Source organism: Raphanus sativus, chromosome 2 (genome assembly GCF_000801105.2).
Source record: "Raphanus sativus cultivar WK10039 chromosome 2, ASM80110v3, whole genome shotgun sequence".
In the NCBI taxonomy this organism is placed as follows: domain Eukaryota; kingdom Viridiplantae; phylum Streptophyta; class Magnoliopsida; order Brassicales; family Brassicaceae; genus Raphanus; species Raphanus sativus.
The window spans coordinates 14521412-14534687 of NC_079512.1; the positions used below are offsets into that span (position 1 = coordinate 14521412).

Here is a 13276-nt window from a genome sequence, read left to right on the forward strand (position 1 = left end):
TATCTATCTCAAAACTGAGAAATTTAGATACAATCACCAAGATTTAGATTTCAAGATGATTTTCAACATCTGAATATTTAACATTGCTTTCAAGCATCAAGCCATAATTTATATGATTTAATTTATATGATTTAATAATGATTTAATAAGGCTTCCCCCAAATCATATAAGATAATTGCTTTAAGAAAATCTAGTATGACAATGATCAATTGATCATTGCATCTAGTGATCTTTTTAATCATAATTCAAATCTGGATTGATTATATATATAGGGTATTAAGACCCTTTAGGATTTGAATAAGGATCAATCATCAAAATGGGATCAAGCAGGATCACAATGGTCGAATGATAAATGCATGGATCAAGAACTAATCGGATGTATGTTCTGTCCTAAGCATTGGACCAAAATAATATAAATGTGATTCTTAATACAAGAGGATACTTGATTTTCAAAGATCATAAAATGAAACTAAAACCGAAGGATATTTGGTTTTCAAAGATCATAAAATAATAACCGATCCCCTTTACAGGGTAAACCAAGACAAGAAAATTTTATAATTTTCAGGAAACCAAATTCAGTTAGATTTTAATCAATTGGTTTCCAAGCTGGTTTAATAAAAGCAAGCATGCTTAGATCTTAATAAAACTATATGACAAGAAGATGCATGGAAATGATCAGTTCATGATATGTGAATGATCTAACAATTTACTTATCCATGTTTGATCGGTTTAAACAGGGTTATAATTTCAATCAAAGCAAACATGCTAAGTTTAAATGAAAACCGATTTGGTCTAATTATATGCAAGCAGTGTGAAACATTTAGATGCAAGCAATATGAACCAATTTAATTTATATGAACTATTATCAGGATTGTCAATGATATGCAAACATAAAATCAGTCTTAGCAATATGACAATTATGCATGGTCAGATTTTAAACAATATGACAATTGCATTCAAAATTGGTTCAAGATGATTCAAGATGAACAGATGCAATCAAGTATGCAACAAGATTACTAAATAATTTAATCATCAATTTCAAGCATGGTAAAAGATCAAGATTAACTATCAACTTATGTGATCAATATTCAGTATGATATGAAATCTATTCAAGGTTGGTTCAATTATCAACCTATATGATCAAATGATTTCATGCATATTTATTCTATCTTATGACATATCAATTTAAAATCAAGACTATATGTTATAAAACTTTTATAAACATTTTCAGTCAAAGATATGCAATTAATAAAATCAAGCAAGCATTTATAAAATCGATTTTCAGTTTATAAAATCTGATTTTGCATTTAGAAAATTTTTAAAACTCTTGACAGATACAAAATAAATATTATTGGTCAAGGATATGCAATGGATGATTTTAATTTCGATTTTATTTTGGGTTGACTGAATTTGGGAGATTTGGCCGAAAGTGGCACAGAAAAGGATTCATGGATTTTGTTTTGGCCAGATAATACATTCATGTTTATCACATCTGGTAAATTGGCCAAAGCATCCATAGGTTTAAGCTATCTCTAATAGTTTATGGTTCATAAGTTTTTATAAACAAGATTCATATATGTTTTGAGATACTTATAACCTTTAGAGAATTATAACTTTTATGGATTCAAAAATAATTCAGAATCAAGTTTCTTATGGATCAATGGATCATAGAAACAAGATTAATATTATGGATTCATATAGATCCTTAGTTTTTTTTTTTAAATATAATGGTGTTCTTAGATTTTATGGATAGATTAGTTTACCATTTTACACCAAAAGAATCTGAATGGACCACCATAAGAGAGAGCTGATCCACGGATGAGCTTGTTGAGAGAGAGGTTGAGGAGCTGGCCGGAAAAACCATGAGTCGGCGGCGCGGATAGTTTATGCGATTCACGACGCGTCAGAGATCGGATCGACAAGCCGTCTTCGGCAACGGATTCTTCTCGTCTTGGGCTTCAGATTGATAGGTGGATCGTCGTCTGGCTCCACAGGGTTTGAGATATACGGCGGTTTAAACTTGCGCCTGAAATTAGGATTTTGTGGCCGGAAAAGAGAGCTCCGGTGAAGAGAGACTGCTCAGGTAGAGAGAGTTTTCTCGTGCTGATAACGTGTTGTAATCTGTGTGAAATGTGGAGAGTGAATTGTGAGGAATGTTGTGTGTATTTCTTATTAGCCAACACCACATGATATAGTAGTTTGATACAAGGGTTTACAAGTGCTTTACAAGAAATAAAATCTACACATTAATTACTCTTGACTACATTGATGTCATACATGAAGACTTGGTCAAGGTGATGATAACGAGGTTGACTGAGTCTTCTATCTTGGACCGGTTTGTAGATGAACCGATGTAGACCGGATGTAAACCTCCTTGCACTTCCTCTTGTACTTGTTGGACTTGTCTAGTACTTGGTTAAGTACATTGGTTATTGTCCATCCAGACAATGAATATTATAACAGTATTAGCAAATTAGAACACACCAGTATTCTGGAGAGAACGAGAAGACGGAGCTTGGAGCTAGCTCTTCTACTACCCTAGGCTCTCGCCGTGAACTATTGATTCTCGAGTCGATGAGAGCTCCGGGAAGCAAAGACGCCGTGGTGATCGAAAAGGGGAAAAAGGCGGGAGAGCCACATGTTATTACCGTGAATTGTCCGGACAGGACCGGTTTAGGCTGTGATATTTGCCGAATCGTCCTCGATTTCGGCCTTTATATCAAAAAAGGAGGTACGAACGAATTGTGATTTTCCTTAGATGCCTTGACATGGGGCGATCCATGTTCGGACTTGTGTAATAAGATTGTTTTGGAAGTATATAGATGTTACAACGGATGGAGTATGGTGCTACATAGTTTTGTGGGTAGTTCCTCATTATGATTCTCTCATACCGAGATGGTCACATCTCAAGACCCAGCTTGTATCTGTGTGCCCCTCTTGCCCAACCTACTTCGTACTCAATTTAATGTCTCCTTCTCCAGCACCAACTCATGTTTACCTGTTGAACTTCTTCTGCCTAGACCGGACGGGACTCTTACATGGTACTGTATCTTTTATTGGGTTGGTTTCTCTTGTGAATGTCATCTTGATTGCGTTAGGATATGATTGTGAATGTCATCTTGAATTGAACTTGAGCTCTCAATTCAATCCGTGAAGGTGACCACCACGCCTGATGGGAGAGTTCTTGACCTTTTCTTCATTACTGATAACTTGTGAGTGATTTTTAGACAATCTGGTATTTGAATCTAGCATGAATTGTGATTCTTGTTCGGTTTACCATTGTTGTCTTCTCAAGGGATCTTTTACACACAAAGAAGCGCCAAGACGAGACACTAGAGCAGTTTCGTTCCGTCTTGGGAGGCTCTTGTATAAGCTGTGAGCTCAAGTTGGCTGGTCCTGAGTATGAACATCATCAGAAAATTCCATCTCTTTCTCCAGCAGTGGCTGAGGAACTGTTTATGTCTGATCAACGCACAGATGAAGAAGACAATCGCGCACAGGCTCTTAGTGATGATATGATAAAGATGAAGAATTCCTCTGTCACAGTTGACAACTCCTTGAGCCCGTCTCACACATTACTCCAAATATGCTGCGTTGATCACAGAGGCGTTCTCTATGATGTATTAAGAACCTTGAAAGACTTTGACGTTAAGGTAATTTTTAGTACAAGGCTTTTCTTTGTGACATCTCTCAGTTTGTGATTCCATTAGTGCAGCTATCTTATGGCAGGTTCTTGCCTCGAACACAAGGTCATCGGGATATAGAGCTGTTTGTTCAGGTGAAAGATGAGAAGAAGATGTTGGATCCTGATAAGCAAAATTCGTTATGTTCACGTCTGAAAGCTGAAATGCTTCATCCATTACGTGTTATAGTAACAAACAGAGGACCAGACACTGAACTTGTGGTCGCTAATCCAGTGGAGCTATCTGGGAAAGGCAGGCCAAGAGTGTTCTATGACGTTACTCTTTCACTAAAAGTGCTTGGAATCTGCGTTTTCTCTGTAAGAAAACAAATCTTTTCACAGAATTCGAAGAATCGGTGCTTAATTGTCTTTTTGTAATTCTATATTCTCAGGCTGAAATAAGAAGATACACTTCTGGTGATCGAGAATGGGAAGTCTACATGTTTCTTCTGGATGAGAACTGTTTGTTCCTATTTGATAGCGCCTCTGTTAGGAATGAGATTGCTAATAAAGTGAGAAGAACACTGATGGGTTGGTGAAGACATGTGCAGGGACGTCAGGACATCAGTTTGTGATCTGTCATATATGGTATGCCTTTGGCTTTATGTCCTATTGCTTTTAGCTTCATGTAATGTATATATCTGTTTGGCTGTTAGTAAATCAGCAAATGCTAATTGTCAGTGACAAGCTGATAGAGTCTTGTGTACATGAGACAGACCTTCACCACCAACTGCCATGAGAGACTACTTGTATTTAGTTTGAGTAATCAATAAAGGAAGTGAGTATAGCACAAGCTTCACAAAAAATGAACATGGTTACACTTTAAAAATATATAAATTTGTATAAACAACTTTAAACATTTATAAATGATTTAGGAAAGTTAATTATATAACAAACATAAGATATTTATGAAAATAGTTATCGTTTTTGAAAAATAATATCAAACTAGGTGGTTGTCTACAAATTTGTGGGTACAAATTTTGATATAATATAATATTTTGTGTTTTCGATCTGTGATAATATATTTTAATATTTTAAAACCGAAAGTGAATTTCTGGTAGTTAATTTTAAACATATTTTATTTACTAATACTTTTTAAAAATTTATATAGGATTTATGTAGTATTTAGTTAAATTTTTTTACATCATTTACAAATTAATATTTCATTAAATTGTTTTATAATATTATTGTTAGAACATATATATATATATATAATTTAATTGGTTTGTAGATCAAATTTTCGTCCATAAAAAATATTAAAACCCAAAACATCAACTAACGTGACAAATAGATCCACACTTTCAACTAAAGTATAAACACACAAAAATTATTAAGAAGAAAAAAATTCATATATGTGAATTCTGTTGATTTAATAAAAAGTTAAGAATATGTAAAAAATTTCATAAATTTAGGAATATTCTTTTATTCATAATATTCTTTAGATTTTTTATAGCGCCGAACTGTGAGAACCGAAATTTACACCGTCAATAAATCATATACATTAGGAAGGAAACTAGGAAAACCCTAATTTTCCAGAGGTCCCAGATATCTGAGAAACCACACGCCAAGCAATCAAAACACGAAAATAAAATGAGAATAATAAGAAATCGTAAAAAAGTGCGAAAGAAGGATTTAGTCTGAATCTGCGTATGAGCATTACAACAAGGTAAGAGCGCTTCGGCTACGAGATCTATCGGCGAGATTCCTAGTCTAATACCCGAAGGTTGCTAAACCCTAATTGAGTCGCAGCTCGAAATAACAAAAAAACGGAAAAATTCCTAAAATCGCTCTAAATGCTAAGTTTTCTCTGAAAAAAGTCTCCCCATATGCCTCTCGCCTTGAACTCCTTATATACTCCCTCCTAGGTCGGTTTACACCTTCCTCTTTTGCCCTTAAGCCGTCATAGTCCGAAAAATGGAGATATTCCATTTTTCCGATCTTCATGATTATCTGCGGAAATTTTTCATTTATCCGCGCAAACTGATGTTTATCCTCCAAGCATAATCTGTTGCAAGGTTTATGGGATTTTAAGAAATCGTAAGTGGGCCTCGAATCAAGTTTAGGACCCTTTGGGCCGTCTTTTGGTTTGAGACGTTTGTCTGATAATGTTAATTTTCCGCGGTATCATCGTAAACCAAGCTGATGATCCCATTTGATTGATAACTCAAGAAATGGTTAGCTGTGGCTTGCGGAGGATCGTTACAAGGATAGTCGAGAGTGCATAGTTTTACTTCGTATCGTCGTTTCGGAAGACTTTGAACGTTTTGGAAAATGGTTAATCCACGTATGCTCAGTCGCTATGCGACCGAGCTTTTTCCGCAGCCCGGTCGCTATAGCGACCAAGCCTTATACGGAGCTCGTTCGCTATAGCGATCGAGCCGTGTTCGAAGCTCGGTCGCTATAGCGACCGAGCTGTAACCGAGGTTTGGTCACTATAGCGACCGAGCTGTAATCGAAGCTCGGTTGCTATAGCGACTGGGCGTGATTCCGTGATTCGATCGCTATAGCAACCGATATCTTGTTCGTGACTTGGTCGCCATTGCGAGCGAGTTTGTGCCGTGGGCTGAAACCCATCGTCCAAGCGTCCGAAACCATCTCGAAGCTACGATGCATTTAAGATGTTTGTTTGCGGATGTTTGAACCTTTGATAATATCGTATCATTGATTTAAGAAATCGTTGTTTTTTTAAAACAAGATTTTCCCGCAAGTTTTTTCGTATAAGTTTTCCTTTCTTGAAAAGGTAGAAATTCTTAAGTTAATAATAATTTTTTTTTTAAACGGATATTTGGATGCCAACTTTTCCGTGCCCGATTTCGACCCCAACAAGACTCGACTGCGATCACGTTCGGGGATGTCCACTTTAGAGACGACAGATTTGAACTTCTCCATGAAGTCGCGGAGACTTTGGTTGTTGGCGTGAGTGAGATTCCACAGATCGGAAGCGGTAGCTTCTTCACGGGTGAACATTATGTAGTTCTTCAGGAAGGCGATGGAAAGATCATGAAAGCTGTCAACGGAGTTTTTTCTGAGACCGGTGAACCAAGCTAGGGCCGCTCCCTCGAGGGTTTCGACGAAGAGCTGGCAAAAGCCGGCGTCTTTTTCTTTGTCGGAAAGGTTTGCTCGGCGCATCGCGATGTTGAATGACGTAACGTGGACCGTAGGATCGGCGAGTCCGTCGAAGGTCGGCAAGCAGAGTTTGTCCATCTTCCGGAGCTTAACCCCAGTTATCTTCTGAGTGAATGGGGGGGGGGTGCGGAGGGATTCTGCAAGGACGTGCTCGATCTGCGGGGCGGACGTCGTCACGTGGTGGATCTGAGAGCTGATGTCGAGGATAGACTACTTGAGCACTCCGAGCTCGTTTATGGTTTGCGCGTCGGAGACGCCGGGAGTCTGCTCTGGGGTATGGTCGTCAACATCAAGAGCCTCGTTTTGAGTAGGTACGGTGCCGGCCATCCTGTCGGTGTTGAAGAGATGTCGACAATACCTCGCCGTCGAGGCTTCGGCGTTCGCGGCGAGGGGAGGGCAGCGAGGGCCGTAATCTGGTCGGTTACTACTTTCTGAGCTGCGTCTTGTTGAGCCAGACGCGCCATGATGGTCTGGATGGAAGCTGGTGGCACTGGCAGGGGAGTTGCCGGTGTCGGAGTGGGGGTCGGCTCGCGAGCGTCTTGCTCTTCGCCGGAGGTGGAACCGTCGTTGATCGATCCCATCTTTTGTGACGTTACTTCGCTATGCCCTACGGTGGGTGCCAACTGTTTGATCGGAAAACGGTTCTATGCTAAAAGTAGACGGATTTCGATTGTGGGTTTAGTCGAAGACGTTTTATTCAGATGAGAAAGAGTTCAGTCGGTGTACAAAAAGAGAAACAAGCGGTGAGAAAGAGACCGGAGCTCGGAGAGCCGTCGGTCGGAGAAGTACAACGGCAAGAATACAAGATGAAAACCCTAATTCTAACCGTCAGGTGAGTGTGTGTGATTTCGGATCCTTTCCTCGTTGTCCCCTTGTCCCCTTTTATAGCTGATGTCCCTTCACTTTGTGACCTAATCTTTGTCCTTTTCATGGGTTTTTGCTCGTTGGACCGAGCGTATAACTTAGTTAATTGGACTTCGAAGCCACGCTTCCTTGGAAGCCGAGCCGTCGGCTGAAAGTACTCTGCAGCCGAGCGAACGATGGGGTCTCCGAGTCGCCAAGCCGAGCCGACGAGGCGTTACTAATGGGCCGGACCATCTATTATTCGGGTCTTGAGGAGGATGTTAAATCCAGTCGCTACAATGTCCATATTCATGTTTTTAAAAAGTGCAGAAGATGATGTTGTTAGCGATTAGATCCATATCTAATTCGGTTTCGTTTTGGCGTCCGCATATCTATACTATTATTTATAAAGTGATTTTGCTTACTTGTCATATTCTCCATGATTTTAGCTAATTTTACTTATTTGTCATGTTTTTTATTAAGTTTAAGCTAAATTATCATTAATTTATTATTTGTTTTTAGATGAGTCACTAATTTATTAATTTAAAAAGAGCCTTGATGAATCTTGTATATAAATAAATACGAATTTTATTTTATTAATATTAAATTTATATGGTATATTAGTTTTTCTTATTTGTCATATTTTTATTATGTTTTAGACTTTTAAATAGGTTATTTATTTATTATTAGTTTCTAACTATTCACTAATTTATTAATTTAAATAATACCCTTATATATATATATATAATATATATATATATATGTATAAACGAATTTTATTTTAATGATATAAAGTTTATATGTTATATGCTATATTAAATAACTGATTACAAAATAATATTATAGAATTATCAAAAAAAAAATCATGTTCTCCATGATTTTAGCTAATTTTGTTTATTTGTCATCTTTTATTAAGTTTAAGCTAAATTATCATTGATCTATTATTTGTTTTTACATGAGTCACTAATTTATTAATTTAAAAAATAGCCTTGATGAATCTTGTATATAAAGAAAAACAAATTTTATTTTATTAATATTAAATTTATATGTTATATTAGCTTTTCTTATTTTTCATATATTTATTAGGTTTTAGACTTTTAGATAGGTTATTGATTTATTATTAGTTTCTAACTATTCACTAATTTATTAATTTAAATAATACCCTTACTGAATTTATATATAAATAAAAACGAATTTGTTTTAATGATATAAAGTTTATCTGTTATATGCTATATTAAATAATTGATTACAAAATAATATTATAGAATTATCAAAAAAATATAATTTCTATAAATATATATATATATATATATATATATATATATATATTGTGTGCCTATCTGAAAACAATATTTTTATTATAAACGTTTAAAAAAAATTAAGATACAAAACAATTTATAATTAAATATTAGTCAACCAAAAAAATATAAATATATTAGCTAAACTATCTCTAAGATATAAGTATTTTAAAAAAACTTAACACGATAATAAGTATATATTTTGATAAAAAAATATTTGAAATATAAATATTTTGATGTTTGATTTAACTATTTAAAAACATAAATAATAATTATTATGTTGGTTTTAGATTAATAAGACATAAACTAATTAGTATTTATAAGAAATTTATGTCCGCAGGTGCGGCCAAAACACCTAGTATAGTTTAATATAGGGTTATAATCTAGGAGTTCATGTATATATTTAAAATATAAATCCGCATAGTTCTGATTAGACATCCACACATAAAACCGCATAGCGTATTTTATAACACTGGTTTCAACAAATCTCTTCGATTGAAGGTTGCGGTGTAATGCTTACTAGATCATGACCCGCTCGATCGAGCGGGAGTCATTTTTTTTATCTTTGTTTTTACTAAATGTTATACATGATCGTCAATGTGTATTAATATAAAATTTTGATAAATAACAATGTGTACTAATGTGTTTAAGTAAGCAATGTGTTTAATTACTAAATTTGATTTTTAAATTTTATGATAACGTAAAGTAGATTTTTTTCTGTATTATTTAAAATATATAGTGCTATATATTTTGTATTTTCAACATTTATCATACAAACTTACATTGGGGTATTATTTATATGAAAATATGTGTAACATAATATATTTATATTATATAAATATATGCACACCCGCACGGGTTTTATTTTTAAAATGTATTCTATATTGTTTAGTTTTATGTAGTATCGAGTTTGTATAATTCAATTTTGTGTTTAAAGAACAATATCAAAACTGTCTTTCGTATGTAAAAATAACATTTTGCAAGCACGAGTTGTGTCTTTTTATTGTAACACAAAATTTTATATAAAACTTATGTTTTTTTGTACATTACGAAATTTAATTTTTTAAAATAATTATTACGTAATTTCAAAGTGAATTTTATCTCTGAGGTCTAATATATTTTGTGTGTAATGGTTCAAAGCATTTTCGATATATATTATATTTCAGTTTGGTTTGTTTTTAGTATTATTGTATAAGTATAATACTATACAATATTACTATATTCTATACAATATATGAAGCTATGTGTTATTTGTTTTAGAAAGTAGATTATGCCCAACGTAGTTATAAGAATAGTCATATCTTTATGTATGTGTCTATGACTTATCTACCTAATGTTATTCGTACTAATAAAATTAATATGGCCAATGAAAATATACTGATCAATTTAAAATGAATTGTATAGGGTAATTATATAACGATTAATATTTTTTAGTATTCTTAGTATATATCTTATTTAAATCGACATGTAATAAATGTATAAATCATATATGGAATATGGACAAAAAAAAGAATTGTATTTAAGGAAATACATCAATGCAAAGTTAGACTATGGTACGTATTATATATAAAGAATGAGACATTTAATTTAAATATATGAGGTCCACCTTTAAAAATCCACCTAGAAGAAGTTGTAATGTTCCTGTTTTAATAAGATAGATTTAAAGAAACAATAATATTTAGTTTCAATCATAAATAGTATACACACACAAAGAAATGTGTTACATATCAAAAACAAACACGAAAGTACTAAATCATAAGCAAGTGAAAACATATATCAAAGCACCCATCTTTCGTTGCATTGTTTCTCATCAGATTTTCATTAACATGTAATAAACTTTACCATAATTTTGATCAAAGGTGGAAATGACTAGGGTGTGATTTTGTCATCCTAGCCTCACCGCCCGGCTCATCGTTATCAATCCTCTTGACATTCCTGTAAGCCGCATAAGCGATCACGTAGAAGATAACGAGAATAATAAGCACCACGATGTTGATCACGGACACTTTTCTCCAGCTTTTCTTCAAGCTCCCTAGAACACCCGCTTTACAAGCACTGCACTGGTAACAGAGCATGCTCTGTTCGTTATTCCACAACATACAGTCCGGGTTTGCTCCTACCAGCCCTCCTCCTTGCGTCCAAAACGTCTCGTTACCATATGCATACCCGCAATCTGATGGCGGCTTGCAACAGCCAGACTAGAGAGTAACAACAAATATAGATCATGATACGTAATAGTAATCCCAAAGTTTCAATAATTCATATAAGAAACTGAAGCCACTCTGCTTTAATAGCACATTGAGATATCCTCAAGTATAGATAACTAAACTTAACATAGCTTAAACCGTATACATAACTACAACCATAAAGCATTACGGTCATAGATCAAATCACAGCTCGGTAGACTGATAATACATTTGATATTCTCCACCAAAGAGTAAAAGATCCTCATATATCTCATTGTGGGTGTATGGATCACATAGCGAAAGAATATTTCATGAGGAAAAAAAAATAAAACAGACATTATATATTTACGATTTAATACAAAACAAGGACTTGAACAACTACCCTTTCCAACTTTCATGCGATTTTGTGATTGTTTTGGCTACTCATGACGTTGGAAATCAAAATTAATTAAAAATTCTAAAACCAGCAAAGCAATAATTTTTTTCTTTTCATAAAGTTTTATACTTTTTGGGGTCACTCCAAAAGCTAAAAATAGATTTAACTTATATGAACAAAATTGCAAAGGCCAGCAAAATTGCAGAGGATCTCTGACCGAATAAGAATAGAAGCTTCAAACTTAGACAATCAATTTTGCATGGTCAAAATTTGTATCATATATGGCTTTCCACAAAGCAATCAATAAAGCGAAAAATTACATATTTTAAACATCAGTTCACCCGTATATTATTTTATTTGCTTGAGTATATTATAGACAAAGCTGAATCAGATCTATACTCCATGCTAAAATAGTCAACTAAGTTAAATTTAAAAACAGTACACCCAAAATATATTCAGTTTGAACAAAGATTATAATTGTCTTTAGCAAAAAAAAAAAAAAAAAAGATTATAATTGTTATCTTTCAATAATTGAGTCTCTCGTCATATGGGTCATGAAGGAAGACATGGAAGACCGTAACTTTTATTTCAAGAAAATAAATTTAAAGCTTCTGTCCCAAATTAAAATACTATAGTATCAGTTTTTCTAAAACTATTATCCAGAATATTTTTTTTTTCAAAAATTTGAATCTGAATATCCCAGAATCCAAGAATAAGCTTCAAGATCCATTATGATTTTATTTAAATATGACAATTTTTTTTTTCTATTACTTCCCAAGATTTATTTTAAGAAAATTACCTCAACAGGGCTAAGGCTTCTCTGGAAGAACATATCAGCACTTTCAGGGACGCCATTAAAGTTCCTTCCGATCTTCCTACAAGCTCCAGAATCTCTAATACACGAGCTGATTTTTCCCCAGTATCCATCATCAGAAACCCTATCCTTCAACCAACCGGAATAATCTTGAAGATAATAGTCAAGATAACCCCTGTTCAGCACGTTTCGACCAGATCCTTTATCGGTGACTGCATAAGCAAAGATGATGAATCCTATCAAGGCTGCGATGATGAGAAGCATTGCCACGAGGTACAGCCACATGAGGAACTTGTTACGGTAACAAGCTCCGGCGAATCCGGCTAGGGATACCACCATGATGGAGATTCCGATGACGATGAGTGGCCACTGGAGGAAACGTAAACAGTCGGTTGAGTTAGCTCTGCTGCTTAGCCATATCCCTCCGCCTAGGATTGGGATCGATAGGAGGAAGGTGAGGAAGTTGACCATACCTATTAGATGGTTGCTCGATCTCATAGCTCTTCTCAGGTTTTTTTTCTTTAAGGTTTTGAATATGTAATTTTTTTTTTGTAGCTTTGCTCTGGTTCTTGTGCAGAGACTTTAAAATGAAGAGCGCTAAAGAAGAGGTGATGTCGACGATGATGGGGTTATTACATAAGTGCACATGCTATGACACGTGTCGTGACTTGCTTTAAATGGCGGTAATATTCGTCTGCTTCGTTATATACGCTTTTCAATACAGACTAGTTTGGATTTAGGTGGTATTTTATTGTCAATTTGATTGGTTAGTGACAAGACAAAATATGACTGTTTTTGTCGTGAGGTGATAGACAGATATTTAACTCCATAATTCTGCACTAAGTTTGTTCATTTCTTTCATACTTTTTTTTAAAAACATTGTTAACGTCATCATGAGAAAAATAAACGATCATAATAATGTCATTTAAGTTACGACTAGATATCGATCCC

General features: G+C 34.6%; 2 protein-coding genes across 2 annotated transcripts; one reads left to right on the forward strand and one right to left on the reverse strand.

Moving 5' to 3' along the window:
- Positions 1-2194: 2194 nt before the first annotated feature.
- LOC108840090 (ACT domain-containing protein ACR9-like) lies at positions 2195-4475 on the forward strand. The gene is given in 6 exon segments (XM_018612915.2): positions 2195-2731; positions 2823-3060; positions 3099-3212; positions 3296-3653; positions 3716-4000; positions 4075-4475. Coding segments are annotated over 6 exon segments (1299 nt in total). The 5' UTR covers positions 2195-2574; the 3' UTR covers positions 4222-4475.
- Positions 4476-10608: 6133 nt separating this feature from the next.
- Positions 10609-12932, reverse strand: LOC108843463 (tetraspanin-3). The gene is made up of 2 exons (XM_018616665.2): positions 12311-12932; positions 10609-11147 (listed from the first exon to the last, which is right to left on the reverse strand). Exons 1-2 carry the CDS (start codon positions 12821-12823, stop codon positions 10803-10805), a joined length of 858 nt encoding a protein of 285 aa, XP_018472167.1. The 5' UTR covers positions 12824-12932; the 3' UTR covers positions 10609-10802.
- Between the last annotated feature and the right edge of the window lie 344 nt (positions 12933-13276).